The 20110-nt window shown below is 42.9% G+C and overlaps 1 protein-coding gene across 3 annotated transcripts in view; it reads left to right on the top strand.

Annotated features, from left to right (window-relative positions):
• Window positions 1-20110, top strand: part of SOAT1 (sterol O-acyltransferase 1) — a 154819-nt gene that overhangs the window by 56595 nt on the left and 78114 nt on the right. For all 3 annotated transcript variants that reach the window (XM_069232104.1, XM_069232102.1, XM_069232103.1), the window contains one exon: window positions 13777-13835. In XM_069232104.1, the coding sequence (XP_069088205.1) occupies window positions 13777-13835 (59 nt within the window). The remainder of the gene's footprint in view (window positions 1-13776; window positions 13836-20110) is intronic.

Here is a 20110-nt window from a genome sequence, read left to right as displayed (position 1 = left end):
ATTGCCTTGTTACACTGGCAACGAGCGTGGGATTTTTCTGAAGAAGTGAAGGCACCTCCGTGTCTGTAATGCGTTGGATGGTCGGCTGTTGGATGCTTTTCCTTGATGTCATATGGTCTATTGGTGTTAGTTACAGAGCAGCATTTCCGCGGTGACATTGCCGTCGAAGGTGAAGGAGAGGAGCAGTGGATATTGGAACAGGTTGCGCTGTGCGTAGTCAGACTGAGGTGAGATGTTTTGCGTAGCAGACCTTGGAGCAAAACAGGGGAGCCTGAGCAGAGAAACAGAAGGTGCCGTTTGGTGTGTATTGCCATAGAGAAGTTGTGGTCTTCAAAGGGGAAAATAGGGTAGGTAAGAGTGTGTAGAATAGTGATCTTAGAACTGGGAGTGTAGTTTAGGAGCTTGGTGACAGTTAATGAGTCTGTTGGTCCTGGTGGGTGAGGTGACTTAAATACACCACTTTAACTCACCGTAACTTGAATATCTGTGTATTTATGGCCTTGTTACAACTGTCTCATCCTATAAGGTATGTGCATAGCTTTAAGTGGCATGAAATAACGTGGGGATACCTAAAAGGGGTGTATCCTCTGTAATGAAGGGCATGGCTTACACATGTAAACTACAAATGTGTACTTCCCATAGTGTGCCTCACATCTGATATTTTGCTGCTTGTCTGTGCTTTTTGTTATTGTATACAGCTATATAACTCAACTGGCATACATCCAAAGCAAAGCCAGGGCTATTGGCTGGGCCAATGGTTGTTAGCTGTGTAAGACAAATGAGTAATAATCATTTTGTTGTAAATAGTATTGGAAATGTTTCAGTTTTAAAATTGAGACTGCGAGTTTAACATTACTTAGACCTGTGGAAGGGTGTGTGGTCTTTATAGTGTATGAAACCCCTGTTCTTCCCATCAAGCTACGTTCCTCTGCTGTCTGTTAGACGCCTGTGCCCTTTTTCTCTTCATATCGTTCCGTAATCCACCATCTGCATATTTCACCTCAAGTCTTCCCTCATCAGCGCACTTGTTACACTCTCTTCTCACATCTCCTTTACTTCACTACTCCTCGGACACTGAACACACCTTGTAAGCAATGCATTTTCTTCTGCTTGCCCTTTGTCAATATTTTGACCACTGGTAAATCCTTCACACACATTTGAAAAGAATCACAGTTCCAACTTGCAACGTTGACCATTGCCCTGTGCACTCTGCAGAGAGGTCAAGAGTGAATGAGTCTGTATTCTGAACACCTTTTTGACCCACTGACTGGCAAAATCAAATCAAATCATTAACATTTATAAAGCGCGCTACTCACCCGTGCGGGTCTCAAGGCGCTAGGGGAAAAAGGGGGGGGGTTATCGCTGTTCGAACAGCCAGGTCTTTAGGAGTCTCCGGAAAGCGGAGTGGTCCTGGGTGGTCCTGAGGCTGGTGGGGAGGGAGTTCCAGGTCTTGGCCGCCAGGAAGGAGAAAGATCTCCCACCTGCCGTGGAGCGGCGGATGCGAGGGACAGCAGCGAGTGCGAGGCCAGAGGAGCGGAGGAGGCGGGTGGGGACATAGAAGCTGAGGCGTCTGTTGAGGTATTCCGGGCCCTTGTCGTAGAGGGCTTTGTGTGCGTGGGTGAGAAGTCGGAAGGTGATCCTTTTGCTGACAGGGAGCCAATGCAGGTGTCTCAGGTGTGCGGAGATGTGGCTGCTGCGGGGTATGTCGAGGATGAGGCGGGCCGAGGCGCTTTGAATGCGTTGCAGGCGATTTTGGAGTTTGGCTGTGGTCCCGGCGTAGAGGGTGTTGCCGTAGTCCAGGCGGCTCGTGACGAGGGCGTGGGTCACGGTTTTTCTGGTGTCGGCGGGGATCCAGCGGAAGATCTTGCGGAGGGTGAGGAAGCAGGCGGAGGACACGGCGTTGACTTGCTTGGTCATGGTGAGAAGAGGGTCCAAGAAGAAGCCGAGGTTGCGGGCGTGGTCTGTGGGGGTCGGTGCGGTGCCGAGGGCCGTGGGCCACCAGGAGTCGTCCCAGGCGGACGGGGTGTTGCCGAGGATGAGGACTTCCGTTTTTTCAGAGTTCAGCTTTAGGCGGCTGAGCCTCATCCAATCTGCGACGTCCTTCATACCCTCTTGTAGGTTGGTCTTGGCGCTGGCGGGGTCCTTGGTGAGGGAGAGTATAAGTTGGGTGTCGTCGGCGTAGGAGGTGATGATGATGTCGTGCTTGCGTACGATGTTGGCGAGGGGGCTCATGTAGACATTGAAGAGTGTTGGGCTGAGTGATGAGCCTTGGGGTACGCCGCAGATGATCTCGGTGGGTTCTGAGCGAAACGGAGGGAGGTAAACTCTTTGGGAACGGTTTGAGAGGAAGGAGGCGATCCAGTCCAGGGCCTGGCCTTGGATCCCGGTGGAGCGGAGGCGGGTGATTAGGGTGCGGTGACAGACTGTGTCAAAGGCAGCTGAGAGGTCGAGCAGAATGAGGGCGACTGTTTCACCGTTGTCCATCAGGGTTCTGATGTCGTCAGTGACTGAGATGAGGGCGGTTTCAGTGCTGTGGTTGGCTCGGAATCCGGTTTGTGAGGGGTCGAGCAGGTTGTTGTCTTCCAGGAAGGTGGTCAGCTGTTTGTTGACGGTCTTCTCTATTACTTTGGCTGGGAAAGGCAGAAGAGAGATGGGGCGGAAGTTTTTTAGGTCGCTCGGGTCAGCCGTAGGTTTCTTTAGTAGGGCGTTGACGTCGGCGTGTTTCCAGCATTCGGGGAAGGTAGCAGAAGAAAAAGAAGAGTTGATGACGGTCTGGAGGTGCGGGGCGATGATGTCGTCGGCTCTGTTAAAGATGAAGTGCGGGCAGGGGTCCGAAGGGGCGCCGGAGTGGATAGAGTTCATGATGGATTTGGTTTCTTCCGTGTTGATGTGGGACCAGTTGTTGAGGGTGATGGCCGTGGATGCCGGTTCGGTGGTGTATGGTTGGGTCTGGTGTCCGAAGCTGTCGTGGAGGTCGCTAATCTTGCGATGGAAGAAAGTGGCGAGGGATTCGCACAGATGCTGTGAGGGCGTGACGGCGTTGGCGCTGGGGTTGGAGAACTCCTTGACGATGCTGAAGAGTTCTCTGCAGTTGTGTCTGTTTTTGTCCAGTCTGTTGGTGAAAAACTCACACTGCCTTCAGCCTCAACTCCAGAGCTCTTCATCGTGGCCGTTATCAACACATAGGTGCGACTCAGATCAAAGTATGCACTATGCAAGAGAAATATGCTTCACCAAAAACACTCCAGAAATATAACATCCGAGAAGATATAACAAACATTCGTAAAAAATGGAAGATTAAGCAGAACATGTGAAATCTAAACAGAAACTAACCAGCTGACTTGTATTACTGTAACGATTTTATATTCATTGTTCAGAAATCGATCAGTGTTATGTCTGTATTGTTGAGGACATAATGATAGGGTCTAATAAGGACCCGTTTTAATTCAGGTCGAGCGTGCAAGTGCTCTGTAAGGTTGTAATCTATCTGTGGGCTTTTAAGCACGTCCATCACTATCGCTCTTCATGGGCTTGCCTTTCAAAAATCCTTTATCATCATTGGTAAATGCTTTACGTTTGTCCCTCCTTGGGGTAGTGTTACCGCCTTGGCCATGGATAATTGCACGTTTGCCGATATGTTTGAGGGCGAGCGAACTTTTTCTGTTTTGTGTCTCTCCTTCGCAGTCACGCTTATGGCTGCTGTGGCACTTTGAATTGTCTTGCTTATGTCAACTGTTTTACTTTAAATTTTTCTAGAACTTATAGAGTTAATGAAAATGCCGCTGAAGAAGCTAAAATGCAAACCTCATATTTTGCTAACAGAAAACACCTTAACAATATTACCACAAAATTAAACCATAAACGCCTTCTTCCCCAGAACCCGCCTGGGGAATATGGTCATGAAGATATGAGACTTAAATGGTCCCCAAATGATGTGATTTAAAAACGTGTACATTTTAAAAGCCCTGAATCGAGGATACCTAGGCTGTGTTTGGCTCCTCTTGTAGAGATAGGTGGCCTTCCTCTTGCACAGTCATGCTTTGTGGGGAACACAATTTAGCACTCTGGAACCTCCAAACAGAAACCATGCAAGGAGAGTGACCTATTTCTGCACAGCATGGGCTGCAGAATGTGTTTATTCTACACTGATCCTAAGTAAAGAGTCCTCTGGGTTAAGAGGCTCTAGTGGCCGCTTGGGTGGGATCCAAGTTGCATTGGTTCAGCTGTTTTATCTAAGAGGGGTAATGGATCTGATTGACTAGTTGGGTAATCTGCCTAATAATACCCCATAGGTGAAAAGTCTGTTGGATGCGTGTCTGTGAGAATGGATTGGGCATGGAATAAACCAAATAAGTCCTAGGGTTTCCATTTACATAAAACCATTGGTTGCGGCAGTGCATCCGGAGTCATTGTGCCACGTGTCGGGGCTCCTCCTATGCCGTTTTCAGAGTCCCAACAGAATAGCGCCACGTCCAGATAGGATCAAGCGCCTCCTTCACTGTGTTTTAGGATCTGGTTCGACGTGTCAGTGCGCGTGCGTGCACCCACCCTTGTGCTGAGTACACGGCAGCCTGCCTCACCTCTCCAAAGCATCTGACAGGACCGGTGACCTCACGGAGGCTGGGCTGGCATTCCCGCCACGCCTGTTGCTTTACCGTCTGCCGCCCATTGTTTTTTGCCATATTTTGCGGACGGACCAGTGTTTATAACTTAAATGTGGTTGACGCCTGCTATTGGCAAATGACTTGACAAGTATGAGTTGCGTTACATACATCATTTGCTCAGCACACCCTTTGTTGTTGGCACCATTTCTAGTTGAAATACTACTTATGGGGCTACTGGCCCCAGCGGGTTTCGCCACAGACTGATGTTTGATGCCTAGAAAAGGGTGCTGCGTGGTTTGCAGTTTGTTGCCAGCTTTGTTTCGACTTTCGACGTGGTTCTTAAAACCCCAGCCTCCAGCCAGGAACACAGTGGTGGTTTGTTTTCAGGGAGGATGTTTCACTTCCTTCACGGTCTCGGAGACGGGAAGTGTGACAAGGCCGGGCTCATTTCGCAACAGTCTCGTGATTCACGGGTGATGAACTCATCGGCGTATCTGATCGCCTTGTAATCTTCCGCACAGGTCAGCCGCGGGGCCGACTGATGGAAACGCAGAACAAGGACTCCTTGAAAGTCTCACTCCGACGCGAGGTAGTCTGGGAGGGCGTGTGTGACATAAGCTGCCTGTCCCAAATTACTTCTGCGTTTTGTTGCAGCGCCACATATCCGTAGCTAGTATAATGTATAATTTGTAAAGTGAATATTCAATCATCGAGCATCTTGGCGCTGAATAACTGATAAACGCAACTCCGTGGTACTCACTTTATCGACCTTGGATGGATGAAACGCTGAATGCTAAACACAGATTCGTGGAACAGATCCATTGGTTCCAAGCCACAAAACTCAAGTGGTGTTGGTGGCATGACCGCAGCATTCTGTGATGTCATTTGTATCGTGCACATTCTGCCGTTAGTATGCCTTGGAGTGTCATGTTATCCGGGATGCTAGCCAACTCACTCTGTTGTTGACATTGAAGGCCAGAATCTGAAAAGATCTATGATGATTTTAGAGACCTGTGATTTTTTTTTTAAAAGTGTTTGTTGCCCTTAAAAGTTCCTCTGAATGCCTTCGCAGGTGGGATTATCCCCCACCCCCTTACCTGATCAATTTTCCCGCTTAGCAGCATTGTATTGTCAATTTGAATGAATCCTGACAACCTGGAAAAGGATACCTAATTGTGTGTGTTAGTTTACTTTTTGTACAGTTTTCTGTGCACATTGGCATTGCACCACCACAGTACTTGGTTTTCTGCAAAGTATATCTTACACAGATCTATTTTGTTGATCTTAAATCGAGATGTATATGTGCGCTGTCACTAAATTATGATTTTCATACGGATACGGCAAGGTAAAAATCTTCCCAAACTTTACCACGTTGCAGAATTTTCCCATCGACCTTTACCATTGCTGGAAAAGGCAAAAACCTTTAAGTGCACCAAGGAGTTGAAAATTGTAGGGTTTTCACTTAGTAGATACATAACGACATTTGGTATCTGAGGCACATGTACAACCTGGGCAATAGCAGCTTTGCACCCTTAAACAATTATATTCCCATTGCAGTTGTTAAGCAAATGATTCATTTAGGAGAACAATCATTGGCATGCCTTAAATTAGAAGCACCAGCGTTTCGCACGAAGGTTGGATAATAAATTGGTGGTCCTCCCCTTTGTGAGAATCGCCAACCTTTTATCTTCTCTTTCCCTGTAGTAAATTAGCAAGCGTGTACCTTCATAGGAGGGATGGAGATCATGAATTTTCACGGTGGAAACAAACCATAAAAGCCAAAGTAGTCTTGTTCGCACACTGCCTTTGTAAGATTTTGCTTTTCCTTTCACATCCAGGCAGAATGAGTAGTGTTCTACAACAAAATAATGTGGCGCTAAAATGTTCATGTAGTCTCCCCCAGTGCTCCAGCTGGTGTCTGTATTCTGACTTTTCCCGTCTACTCCTAATATCAAGCCTTACCTGCTACATGTGTTTTGTTTTGGACCCTTCCAGCCCCTCATCACACAAAAGAAGTTCCTCTCGTCGAGGAGCCGGACCATTCACACCCTTCCCAAGCTTCTAGCATGGATGAATGATTTACTCACACTGGCTGTAGTGAAGCATGTTATAATTTTCAGTGGCTCTTCTGATTCCTTCATCATTGAAGCAGGCTCTGTCAAACAAAGATGCAACTGACTAGTCCAAACTAACCTACGAGATGGTCACGTATGTACTCTGAAGGCTTGAAAGTAGGTTGCAAATTACAATGCAGTATTGAAAAAGCCGCTTGTTTTTTATTTTGGTATAGTAAAAAGGTTTTCTTTAGGTTTTGTAAGACTGCCTACTGAGATGTCAACTGCAGCATTGCAAGCTTCCATCAAATTCACAGTACAAGTAGGGCAGCAGCAGTGCAAGGTGCACATACACATTATAGCAGGTACAATAGCAGGCAGTCCACGGGCAGCACCAGTACAAGCTTCACTTGTCCTTTAAAACATTTAAAGCAGCTGAAATTCCTATGTTCAACAACCTTATATTGGGTGAACAATATGGCAGGGCCTCTGGGAAAGCTAGAGTAATGTCTTAATGCACACTGACCGATAGATAGATATTTATCTCCTTCATATGCAATAAATACCTTATATAGTTCAAACATAACAAATCCATGTTAAAGCCTCATCTGAAATTCTGCATCCATTTCTGGAGGTCTCCTTCAAATATTCTGTGGACTTGTGATGGAGAACTTTGGTTCATTGTCTGGTTCTGTAGAGTTCACTGTCCCAGCCCTAGGTCCAGTCCTTTCTGGTGTACCCTTGACATACAATCTTGCAAGGATACCTTAAGGTGCTTGGAGATTATATGCTCGAGAACAAAGAAAGAATGAGCATGGTAGTGTGTTTTGTGGTGTTTTGGGTGGTGGTAGTCTGGTGCTGGGACACTCAAAACCCTCTTGGTGTTCTGCCTTCTTGATACAAGCTGTCAGTGTTAGTGATTTCATTAATTTCCTGGAGTCCTTGACCTACATTATTGCTCATCTTCCTGAACTCGGGCCTACTGGACTAGCATTGCAGACATCTGCCATTTATCCATCTTCACATGGTTAATCCTGCTCCTACTGGCCAATTGATGACTTGGCTGGATAACAGTTTGGTGTGGGTTTTGAGCTGACAGCTTGCCCCAATGATGTTTGCACTCTGCCCATTCACACGGTCATGGTTTTCTTCCTTACTTCGAATGGCTTTCTGATTAGGCCAAGCAAGCTTGAGCTGGCTCAGGAAACCAAGGATAACACATTCTAGTTCTACCAAGGATGGAATTGGAGGGTGCATATCTTAGCATGCCTGTACGCAAGATGGCTGGCTTCTTTTCTGTTGAGACATGGTCCTTTCAGGGGTGCTATAGAAGGAGACGGCGGCAGCTGGGGTGAGGAAAGATTCCAGCAAGCCAGTTCTACAGTGAGCAGAGAGAGACTGCCTGCGGTGAGCTGTGATACACTATCTCTGCTCAATGCCTCCATAGGATAATAGAGAAGTGGGGATATTTTGAGCACTATTCCCAAGTGGCAAAAATCTGTTGCATTAGAGTGGAATGTGCTTTGAACCTGTTTTCATATTCAAATATGTTGTCGTGACTGTAGTTACTCACTCAGGTACTCACAGCCCCCCAGATTTAGGTATTGTTCACCCATATTCCAGATGTCTTGCGAGCTGTGGGTTCAAGTCAGCCATAGCTTTCATAGAACCTTTTTCAGCAGCTGTTTTTATCAGTGCTCAAGTGCGAGCGTCAAAGCTATTGGCTTTGTCAGTGCTTGTTTTAACTTTCGTATTTCTTCTGGTTAATGTAGGGGGTAGGGAGGATGGATGAACCGGTTGTAGGCGCACCAGTATCGAACAAGTCCTACTACTTCAGATTTGTGGAATAATCTTTTCTGTTTGGATTCATTTTCCGTGCTCGTTAATCACATAGTTGAATTAATATTTTCCAACAGCTGTTTATTTCTGCTTGCATAATAGCTGGAAAAATAAGTTAACAGTTACGATACAAAGCTTCCCATTACCATAGGCAAATATTGTCCTTCTCTCATCTCTTTTCTTTTCGTTCAGTTTATCGACTGGTGCTTCTACCATGTGCACTAAATGCAGCCTCCTGGCTGAGAAGATCTTCAACATCTGCTTTTCTCCTGTGAAAAACTTGCACTTGAAAGAAAAGCTCTACTAAAAAACGTATTCAATGAAAGAGACCTAAGAACAAGGAGGCTGGAATGTTTTTCTCCACCGGACCTACAGCTGAACTGTGGTTTGGTTAAATTCTACGGCTGAACTGTCATTTGGTTAAGTTTTTAACCCTGGTAACAAAAAAGCAGCTGGGGCCATCATGACAACTCCGTGAGGCAACCTGCTTTACGTACCTCTTCATACCAACCCCCCACAAGGTTTTATATGTCACAAGTTTCTCGCCACTCTGTCCATCATGGAATTTAGCTGATGAATGTTTCTAGACTAACCAAGCAGCAAAAGATAAAGTATTTCTGAATCTGAAGAGAGTCTTTTTATAAATATGTACAAGCCCGGCTATGGTTTTAATGCAATGGTTTTAAGTAACTATGCAAATAATCTATCTTTCCGTTAAATAGCAACTGTTCATTATTCCACCTGAGGCAGCAATACGTTTGATTTATAAAATGCAGCGCTTTCATCACTATTGCTATATATCTGTGCTACAGTAACAAAGAGCGAAGATGAATTAATTTGTTTTCCCTTTAAATCCGGACAGTCCTTGAGCTCTGGGCCGCAGACTGTTCCAGACATGGGGCCAGCAGCCTTCACCCATCCTCTTGATTTTGACCTCTTATCTAAAAACAAACATTTCTTTGGACTGTCCCAGCAAGAAGGCCAGCTTATATTTTGATACATCAATAATAATCTGCCAGTGTTAACTATTAACATGCAAATAAGCCAGCTTCTTACCGGGGGCATCCCAAGGCCGGCTCTGTTTGAATGACTCAAAATAACGAGTTGTTGTCTGTTGGAAGGATCACAGCAGGAAGAGCATTAAAAGATACGTACAAGAACTGTGCTGCTCTCGGTGCGCCTGAAACCTGCCTTTGAAGCCAGATCAGGAGTGATCGCCTTTGACTCCCAACTTAGTATACCATATGAGCATAAACTCTTTGGGGATATTATGGTTCTCTAAGACACCAGAATATAAATACATCTCTTGTTTAAGTTCCATCACTAAGAGAGAGCTGCATAAGTATCTCTGCTTCGCCTCGAAGACCCACATGTACTACAGAGCACTTCTGTAAGGTTTAACGTTAATATAACATTGTCACATCTCTGTGATTCTGTACCAACTAAACTGGTGCCTAATGAGACAACTTCCAGTTCAAATCTGATTTGTGCTCATTAAACACTATATAAAACAGCTTGCTTATTTGGCTAATAAACTGGTTCCACTGAGTTAAGGCGGACATGCAAGCCCCAAGCTTCCCTCGATTTCCAAATACAGCGGGGCTCATTCTGGTGTATCACCTCACATATGAAACCTGCTTGTACTACTTGCTTGGTGCACCAAGGACCCTTTTCAGCAAGCTTGCAGCCTATAAGATTTGTCCCACGGTTATTGCATGATGATTGCACCTCATGCACATCAAACTGTCCTCACCTTTGTTACAAGCCCAAAGCAAGGAATTAAGCGCTTGTTGTCCTTTCATCCGTTTACATGTTTAATCGTGTTGTAGCCCTGATCATACCTGTACTGTGTAAGTAAATACTTTTATATTCTGGTGCACCTGTGTCCCATCCTTCTGCTGTGCTACTAACACATTTTATAATTTATTTGGACTTGTATTTCCCATCCAATTATATTCTTAAATTTGCGAACACCACTTTTTTAATGAAATAGTACATGTTTTCTAATTGCAAACTTTCCACAAGTAAATCTCACAAACTTAGTAAGGATCCTAGTTTAGTCGTTCATTGCTAGAAACTAATAGCATCTTTAGTCTTATACCATATGCATTAAAACCAGTATTCTAATTCATTCATGCCCATCATTAGTTTGGGATGTCAAGATGACCTAATACTCATCTCTGATGCCTTCCAGGAGAAGTAGTATCTGATCAGTCTGAACTCAAGCAATGTTCCTTTCCAGAGCAGGTACCTGTATGGTAGAAGTGCAGAATTCATGTGTCTGTCGCACTCAAAGCAACAACAGAATAAAGGGTACAGTTGGGCTTCCTTTGTCTGCCTCCTGCGCCCCATGTTGGGGTTTTGTTCAGCTGAGGCTGCAGTTTTACTTGGTTCCGCCCACCAACCCTTCCAAACAAATATTTGTTTTGCAATCAGACTTCCTTTTCCTGTCTGGAACTAGTGTTTCTTTAGCATAGACTTTCCGTTCTGGAGCTAATCGAGCCAGGATCACTTTTGCCCCTGGAGGTGTATTTTTTTTTTTTTTTTTTCACAAGAGCATTTAACCATTAGGTTCTTTTGTTGGGCACAATGAAATTGTTTCCCCTTGATCGCCTCTACACAGCCTCATTTCATGGGTGCTCAGACTGTCTGTCTCTTTTGCCTTAGAGATGATGCTTGCTAGTCTTTGTCCAACGCTTTGCCTTCTCCATACGGATGCTATTACTTCAGCATGATCTGAGGCTTATGTTCAGTTTTATTATTCAGTGTATCCAGTCTGTAACCTTATGAGACTACTACCTTATAGCTTTGGACCATAATTTCCTTCTGTGTTCCTGTCAACACGTCACGTTAATTTTCAAGTTCTGGTTAGTAGCACTGCCCTGGACATCATTCGCAATGATGGAGACCCTGTGTTGGGTAGGTCTCCCACCGTGAAACATGAACATATACTTTAATTGTTGTGCTCTCTGGTACGACCCCCAAGTGTTGACACAAAGGTGCCTAAAACCGCGAGAAACGTTTTCATTTTTATTATAGTCCTGATAATCGGAAATTAATCTGTAGTATTGGTAACGCTTGTGGACTCATGTCATTCCTGATGTGAATCCCGAACAGCGTGACGTGTAAAGTATTCCTGAAAAGCCGGAACTCTTAATTAGTGAAGTTTGTGCGGGCAGTCCCCAGGCTCATCCTTAATCTGCACTAGAATTATTAATTAAAGCCTGAAGCACTACACCAGCCCCCCACCTCCCACCGCTAATAGGCAGGCCGTCTATTCCGCCGACTAACAAAGCTTGAAACGTAGCAGTTGTTTTCTTAATGACACCCTCGAACTGAAGGAAGAAATCGATAATGTTGTGGAAACGTGCGTGCCATTTCTAGCAAGCAATACAACTTTTCTCTTTCATTCCAAACCTAGACACGAAGATTGTGAAGTACTCTAGTACTCTGTCATTAACCTCAGACTGAATTACTGTGATTATGCCACATCAAACTTGAAAAATTCCAAAATACTGCCGCCAGGCGTGCACTGGTACTGATCTCCGAGAAACCTTTGTCTGAGCTCAGAACATTGGCCTATGAGTATGCATTAAAGTGTTAGGGTGCACCCTACTTAGTGGTATATCTGACCAAAACATGGACTAATACAACGCACAAATATTGAGTGTGTTCCTCTACGGGGGCTTTACTATTCCACTTCGTTATTTTTGGATATGGGAAATGGCTGCCTGTGAATACTACATTAACTTGTTATTGCTCTGGCACTCACTCTGGTGGTCATGTAGAGGCAAAACCTCCTTAAATTAAGGCAGGTCACTGATATTTTCACTCTGCGCGTTCTCCTGTCTGTGCTTAATTGGAAAAGGCTTAATAGTACTCGAGTTGAAGTATTATTAAAAAAAAAAAATCGTTCATAGTATCTCACTGCAAAATGTAAAAGTCAAAACAATGCCACTACTTTAAAAACTACAAAAATGCTTAACTAAAATAACTGCACATGAGTATGTGCCTTCATGACCATTTTGGGTCCTCGCACAACATGCAGTTAGGGTGGTGCTCTAGGAACTTTTATTTTTTTGGAAGAGTTAGAATTTTGTGTGGGTGTGTGTGTGTGTGTGTTTTTTTGCGTTTACCGTCGAGCCTACTAGACAAAGCATGTAACTTGTGAGCCATATTGTGGCTTACCAAGAACTTAGAGGGGCACCCTCATTGGACTTCTTCTTCATGTTCCAGCTTGGCAAACTTGTGTTTGTTCCTCCCATCGAGCATTGCATCTTTACCGTCTCTTTGATTGGTTGGCATCGCTGTTTCCACTGCTTGCTTTTAAGCACTACGTTTTTATTTTGTATTCAGCACTCCGGGTAGTACATGCGTTTTCGAGCTATCTCTCTCATGTACTTCTACCGCCCCCCCCACCCCCGCACTTGTTTTGCTCTGTCACGGAGTGCTTCTCCCTGTTCCCTTCCCCTCCTCCGTTATACTCATCTGTGTGCTTCTCCCCATTGCTCCCAACCCTGTGTGGCTTCCCTGTCCCCCTCGCCCCCTCCATACCCCCACTGTTGCTTTCGGGGATGCTGCGCTGCATGACTAAAAACCCTTGACAAAGCCAGTACGTAATAAAGGCGAGACCGATTGGGTTTGCCAGTGCCTGTCCTGAATTGTTGCTGTTTATGATAGCTTGTGTTTGCTTTCCTTTAAGACAGCAGTTTGTGTAAGGCCTCGCTTGCTAACCCTGTCTCCATACTAGCCTGCAATTCTTGCACAGTCAGGCCTCTTGCTTGACATTTCGTCTTGGACAGTTGTTTGCCACCGGTATGCATCTTGTCAATGAAGTGTTATTTGTTAGTCTGTGTTTTTGCCGCTGCTCTCCTATTGCCGCTGTTCTCCTATCGGGCAGATTGGCTGATCAGTCCTCGTCTTTCAGTTCTGGGGCACGTTTGGTTGGCAGTCTGTCTTGTCTCTGTAACCCTCTGTTGTTGTCTTCTGTTTAATGCATGTATTTGTTTCCTTATGGTGGGTTTGCTAGGAAGTTGTCCTTGCCTCTTCCCTTCTGTGCTGCTTTGTGGCTCGTATTTGCCACAACTCCCCCCCCCCCCCTTCCAAAGATGTCAGTCATGTCTGTGTTCTCCTCTGAGTAAGGTGTGTTTTGCCCTCCCCTGCATCCTATTAGTTTCTTTCTGGGTGGAAGTAGCGCAGTGCTATTCTTGTTCGCTGACCACGAAGAGCAAACACCATAATCTTGGATACTAGTTTCCTTTTGTTTTTTTGTCTTTAAGGTCGAGTTGACGTGGAACATGTAATAAGCAGGAGGATGGAGCTGAAGAGGAAAGCAGAGGTAAACTCACTTTACCTTCTTGTTATTTGGAATTCGACGAGATGGGGAGAACAGGGTGCGTTTCAGTTGGGCAACTGGTCACATCTTATTTCTCAGACAGGGAAGATGATCAGGGTAACACTAATAGGTTATGCTTAAAAGTTGAGTGAAATATTAGTCTGGAGAAGTCCACTCAAATCGTCTCCATACCAGTCACACCCTCGTTACATACACTTGCTGTAAGGCATACGCACGTGTTCTGGTGGATGTAGTGCTGTTCTCATACGTTTACCTTGGTTATCACGGTCTTATCTGATCTTGTGGTACAGTAATGAGCTACTCGGATGCAGGAGGGTGGATTCGCCTAGATGTTTACTATCAACCCCTTCTCTAGTTGCGGAGTCCTACCTCTGCCTGTGTCTTCAGGCTAGTGCTACATGGAGAGTAACAGAATCCTTCACTCTTCAATAATTAAATTAAAGTATTCAGTTGAACACTCCAGTCCCAAAGATCTCTGTTTTGAAAGCACACTTAAATAATTCAGCCACTGTATCTGAAAGGAAATCCTGACCTTTTCGGCAAGTCTCAAGATACTGAGGAAGCAAGGTGAACACGGAGCTGTTTGTGTTTTCACCCGTGGCATGCTGACAGGCACCCCTTGTCTTTGATTTGAAAATGCTTCTGTAAAAGAAAAAAACAACAACAAAAAAAAACCTAGATACAAATTTTGAATGTAGATGAAGCGTGGTCGGCATTGAGTGGACACGCCATTCTTTGCCTGAACGGCCAGTCTAAATCCTTCTGCATTTGTGTACCAGAAAAAGGGCATTTAACTGCGGACATGAATACCTACATGTTGTACTACCCAACCATCATAAGAGGTTAAAAGAGAGTGAGATTGGACAGTTGGGGCTAAGAAATATGGATGAGTTGTAGACCAGATTTGTTTCCTTTAAATGCTTTAAAAACTGAAGAGGTAATGCAAAATAACATACTGGAACCCACTGATATACAGGTGATGAGTATACTGCTTCAGCATCCATCACCTGTCAGTACCCCTTATTCAGCCATTTTAAAGTTTATAAAGAAGTAATTTATGAATATCATGCAATCCTAGGACTTGCATCTCTGGAGCACATGATTTTTTTTTTTTTTTTGTTGCCCACCTGTCCTTAGTGGGCACTAAATCATGCTTTTGGTAATGGGTTAGTCTCACTCTGAAAATTCAGAAAATTATAGGAATTGTCAAAAAATAAGTTCCATTTTGTGATAATAGTTTGAAATTTTTTAGGTTTTCAAATAGTATCTTTCTTTTTTGTCACTCTTGAGGTATTTTTAAAAGTGACAATATTCATTTGACTCCTTCTCTGCTGGTAGAGGATTGAGACGTGCAACATATGTTTGCACAACTTCGGATAAACACATGTTCAGTTCCTGACTGTCACCGCAGTCCATCATGCAGTTGTAGCCCAGATTCTGGTTGCGGGCCACTCTTTTCATCCCTGTGTCATTCTTCATATACGTGTACTTCTGCTAACAAGGTATAACTCCATCTTAGCCTTAAGTAGGAAGGTCATCCTTAGTACTCTGGTAGTAGCGTTCAAAATGACAGTCCGTTTAATACTTTAATATGTTCACCATTGCTGTAATTAAGGTTGGCCAACAAGAATGCTAGAAACCCAAAAAATGAAAGCGAATATTTTGGTGCGGTACCAGGAGTATTTTTTTTCCAATAGTAAAAGTAAAAAAAATGCGATCCTATTCACCATTATTGTGTGGAACGAGACTAGATGTAATTTTGTATGTGCTCCTAACCAGTGAGGAAATGGACAACACGACCTTGACCAAGACAAAAGTGAATATTGGAAAACCTGTAGGCCGCAAACTTCCTTTAGTGAGGCTCACAGGAAGGAGAAGAAAAGCACCTCCCCAAAGAGATGTGGACGGAGTCCTACGCCTCATTTTGACTGGCTACTTTTGAGACAATACTAATACACCAGTAGTATTGGGGGTCAGCATATCTACTCCAACTCTTGGAAGGAAGAGACCCTGCCTATGCTTAGGAAGACTGGTAGGTTTTGAAGGAAGTAGATGAACAGAAATGGAACACAGTCAGCACCTGAATCTTCTAAGGCCCGTGGAGACGGAAGGGAACATACTGATTGCGCCCAGAATCTATTCCACTGGTAGACTAAAGGCAAAGACTACAGACGGTTGTGCATCTGCCTAACCTTCACAATAGAAGTATATAAACCAGGGATTTGCATAGACCGCTGCCAAGCGCACCTTGAATGACTTCAGGCGTTCGTAGATGCACAGGGTCATGCACACTTCCAGCCAAACACCTGTTCCTTCCAGTCAAAACAGATGGTGTCCCACGCTGACCGTTACATTGCCCTTTAAGACAGTCTGAAGAGCAGGTATGTAGTGCTCCGTGCAAAAACTGTGTACTTCATATGACAACACCTATTGAACAAAGCAGTTGCCACAGATAACTGTAAAAATCCCTTCCATACCACGCATGACTGCACACTTTCAAGTATACCCAACCAGCAGTTTGACATGGCTACACATTGAAGATCACTGCTATAGGACCCACATTTAGGGTACCCTCAAATGCACACACGCTCTTGGGCAGTTACAGCGGCAGCTTTTTTTAATGAGAATTTGACACTGGTCGATAGTCACCCCGCTGAAACCCGATATCAATGTGCTACTCTTTTTTTACTGGGCAAAATCTGTTTGTACTGTGAGTAGGTCTCCAGCTAACTGTTTTTTGTAATGATTTTGAGAGGAAGCTTCAGATTTTGTTTAAGGCCCTTCAAGCACAATGTTATTTATTTTACTCGCTAGTAATACATCATTCTATTTTTTCACCTCCTTGCAAATGTTGTGAATAGTTCTGATGTCTCATGTTAAGCGTGTCTCACAATAGAGATCAAGTAGGGATCTTTGTTGACTGAGTTAATGAGACATTTTAAGCAGTTGGTTATGCGTCACGCTCAGCAAATATTGTTTTTCTTTACAAAATGCACATCGAAGGCTTGTCCAGCTGGAGCTGCATCCTAATTACATGCTAAGCATCTAAACAGCAACACCTCAATATTTCCTTCTGGAAAAAAAGTAATGCCTTTTTATATTTTAATGGGTATAGAGACTTTTCAAAACTACATAAATAACTCATCTTTATGACTGTAACCCATTTAACATAGTTCTGTTTTTTTGTATTGGAGTTATGCTTTACTGTTTTGCCCACTGATGTGTAGGTCATGCTATATAAAATAATAAAATTGTATGTTAATGTTTTGTCTTGAATTGATACACTATTTGTATATAGTACTCTTCTGAATTAATTGTGGCACCTCAAGCTACAGTATTACATGTTTTAAATACAACATGTAGTGAGTGCAGTATACATTCTGTACATCTCGTACTGGTGCAAGAGGGAAATCTTATGATCCACATTTGATATTAAAATATCTACTTTGTACGTTTTTATAAACTATTACATTCCTAAATATATCTAAATGCACATAGGTTCTATGTATTGTGATGCTAGCTTAAGGCAAATAAAATCTGATAACTGATGGATCCGTCTCTATTGTGTAACGGAACCATGCATGCCATTACGACGCATGGTTTTACAACATGACTATTATCACTCATATACCTTTACCACGCATGCCTTTACCAGGCACATTTTTACCATATGCCTTTACAATGAAAATGTAAGTATTTCGCAGGTCAGTATAAACTCATCAACCCTAGACTCAACCACCCCTAGTCCCTGGAAACACCCTTCCCACCTGAATTCCCCTACCTGCCCTAAAAAATCCTGGCCACCCAAATACCTTTACCCACCCTAAATTCTTAAAGTACCCTTGCCACCCAAATGTCGCTACCCACCCTAAAGTACCCTTGCCACCCAAATACCGCTACCCACCCTAAACCCAAAAACACCCTTGCCACCCATATACCCTTACCCACCCTAAACCCTAAAATTACCCTTGCCATCGAAATACCCTTACTCACCCTAAACCTTGAAATTATCCCTGCCACCCAAATACCCTTATTCACCCTAGACCCTAAAAATACCCCTGCTACCCAAGTGCCCCATCCACCCTCAAATTACCATTGCCACCCTAATATAAAAATGTGTGTGGTGTGTTGTTCAACAAGGATTAGACATCGCACTCCAGGAAGTCCATTCATTAGCTTCTTCATTGAGATAAGTGTGTGCTCCCACCACTTAATGCATTTCAACCAACAAAGGTCTTGATCACAGGTAGCCATTGTCTATTTTTTTCACAATTTATATAGTCCTCTGTTGGTCTTTACCATAGCATTCTGGGACATGTAGTTTTTCAATGTTATTACAATTTTAAATTTTGACTTGTTAAACATCAAACATTTACGCGTTTTCAAAATGTTACCTGTCCCTATTCCTCCTTCACTATCATATTGCATCATAATTCTTTATATTCAATTATATTTATGCTACTATTGCTGGTAACGTTATTCATTTTCTAGCAAATAATTGGATGCAGTACGGCACCACGGACAAATAAATATGTATCTGCTAACACACTAAATCTGTTTCCAAAATGGCAACAGAAAGAGGAGTAAAACATAAGGATTGGATTGGATTAGTACCTCCATTTTTATTTCCTCATGAGACTTAAATACAAGATTTATACAACGAATTCAGGCAATTTCAGCTAAAGGAAGCTATGGAAGCGAGAGAAGCGAAGAGGAGACCGAAAAAACAAGCAATGTTTTGTGGAGATAGTATAACACATACGGTCATGGAAACTGAGCAAAAATGAAAATGTACATACTTTGAAACAGCTATTTTGGCGATTGGAAAAATTTCTAAGATAGGAGATTACAAAAAGCTGGGAAATTATAACATTGGAAAAATATATTGAGGTGGGTAGAATACCTCGAGGTCTAAGAATTTTTACGTTACCAAATCAATCTGACACCAAGCCCGAAATGTTACAGGAATGGGGAGAGAATAGTATGCAATGTTCGAAAAACATGATTTTAATAATTATAAAATATGCGAAATTAAGTCTGGAGGAAATACTTAAAAAGATAAAGGATACAGAAGATGAAATCAAGAAATTGGGAGAGGAAGAAGAAAGTAAAAAATTAAGACCTTCAATGGAGAACAGACTTGACAAATATGAATCAGAGTTGGAAGAAAGGAAACGGAAAACTTGTGAGGGATGAACAAGATTATCTGAATGGGACAGTATTAATATTTGTAGAAAGATTTGATAATTTAAAAAATATGCCTCAGGAAAACTTTTAACGACTTCAGCATCAAATGAAACTGTGAGTGAATCAGATGTAGAATTACAGAGAAGGATCAACCATGTACTTCAAAAATAGGAAAAACATATTTTTTAGAGGAATTGCAACATCTATATATAGATCAGAGAACCCCAAGACACAGAGGTCGAAGAAAAAAATCATATTCAAGGACAAAACATAGGGAGAAGAGCAAATAGGAGGAAGAAGATATCAACTACCGGAACATTAGGAAAAAGTAGTTCCAACAACAAAGAGTAATGATTTGATAGTAAATCTATTGAATTATGAGCTAACGGTAGAAGAAGGAAAGGTATTAAATAAAGGTTTGTCTTTCTGTCTAGAAATACATTTTGATTACACACAATTGCGAATTGACATATACAAATTTGTTGGAAAATTAAAATTAAAGTTATTTGCGAATAAAGATATTAAAAATGATTATGAGGCACGGAGAACAACTAGCGATACAAATCTAAGCATTGAAGAAATGCAGAATCTGAAAACGTGTTATGATCTTATGCATAATTTGGATGAAGAAACTTTCTCCGAAACTTGAGATTTTGGAGGTGTTGGAAATAAAAACTGACCAACATCAATACAGCTCATTGAAAACACAATCAAAATTTTGTCCAGGGTTAATTCCTGGCAATAAAATTGATACTTTCCATGAGTTAGTTGTAAAAGATTTGGAGAAATTGAAAAATATCAGGAGGGAAGAGAGTAGAACTTGACAATGAATGAAAGGAAAGCCCTGGAACATCTTAAAAAGATGAATACGATAGAAATAAAAACAGCTGACAAGGGAGGAAATATAGTCCTTATGAATTCACAGGATTATAAACGAGAGGCATATAGACAACTGAATGATACAAAGAATTATCAAAGATCGAAAAAGAATCCTATTAAGGATTTAACAAATAATTTAGGGGAAATGTTGAAGAAATGACGAGATGAAACCTTGGTTAATGAGAATGAAT

This window comes from Pleurodeles waltl, chromosome 4_2 (assembly GCF_031143425.1).
Source record: "Pleurodeles waltl isolate 20211129_DDA chromosome 4_2, aPleWal1.hap1.20221129, whole genome shotgun sequence".
NCBI lineage: Eukaryota > Metazoa > Chordata > Amphibia > Caudata > Salamandridae > Pleurodeles > Pleurodeles waltl.
Note: the sequence above shows the minus strand (reverse complement) of the source record. Positions and strands in the feature narration are given on the sequence as shown.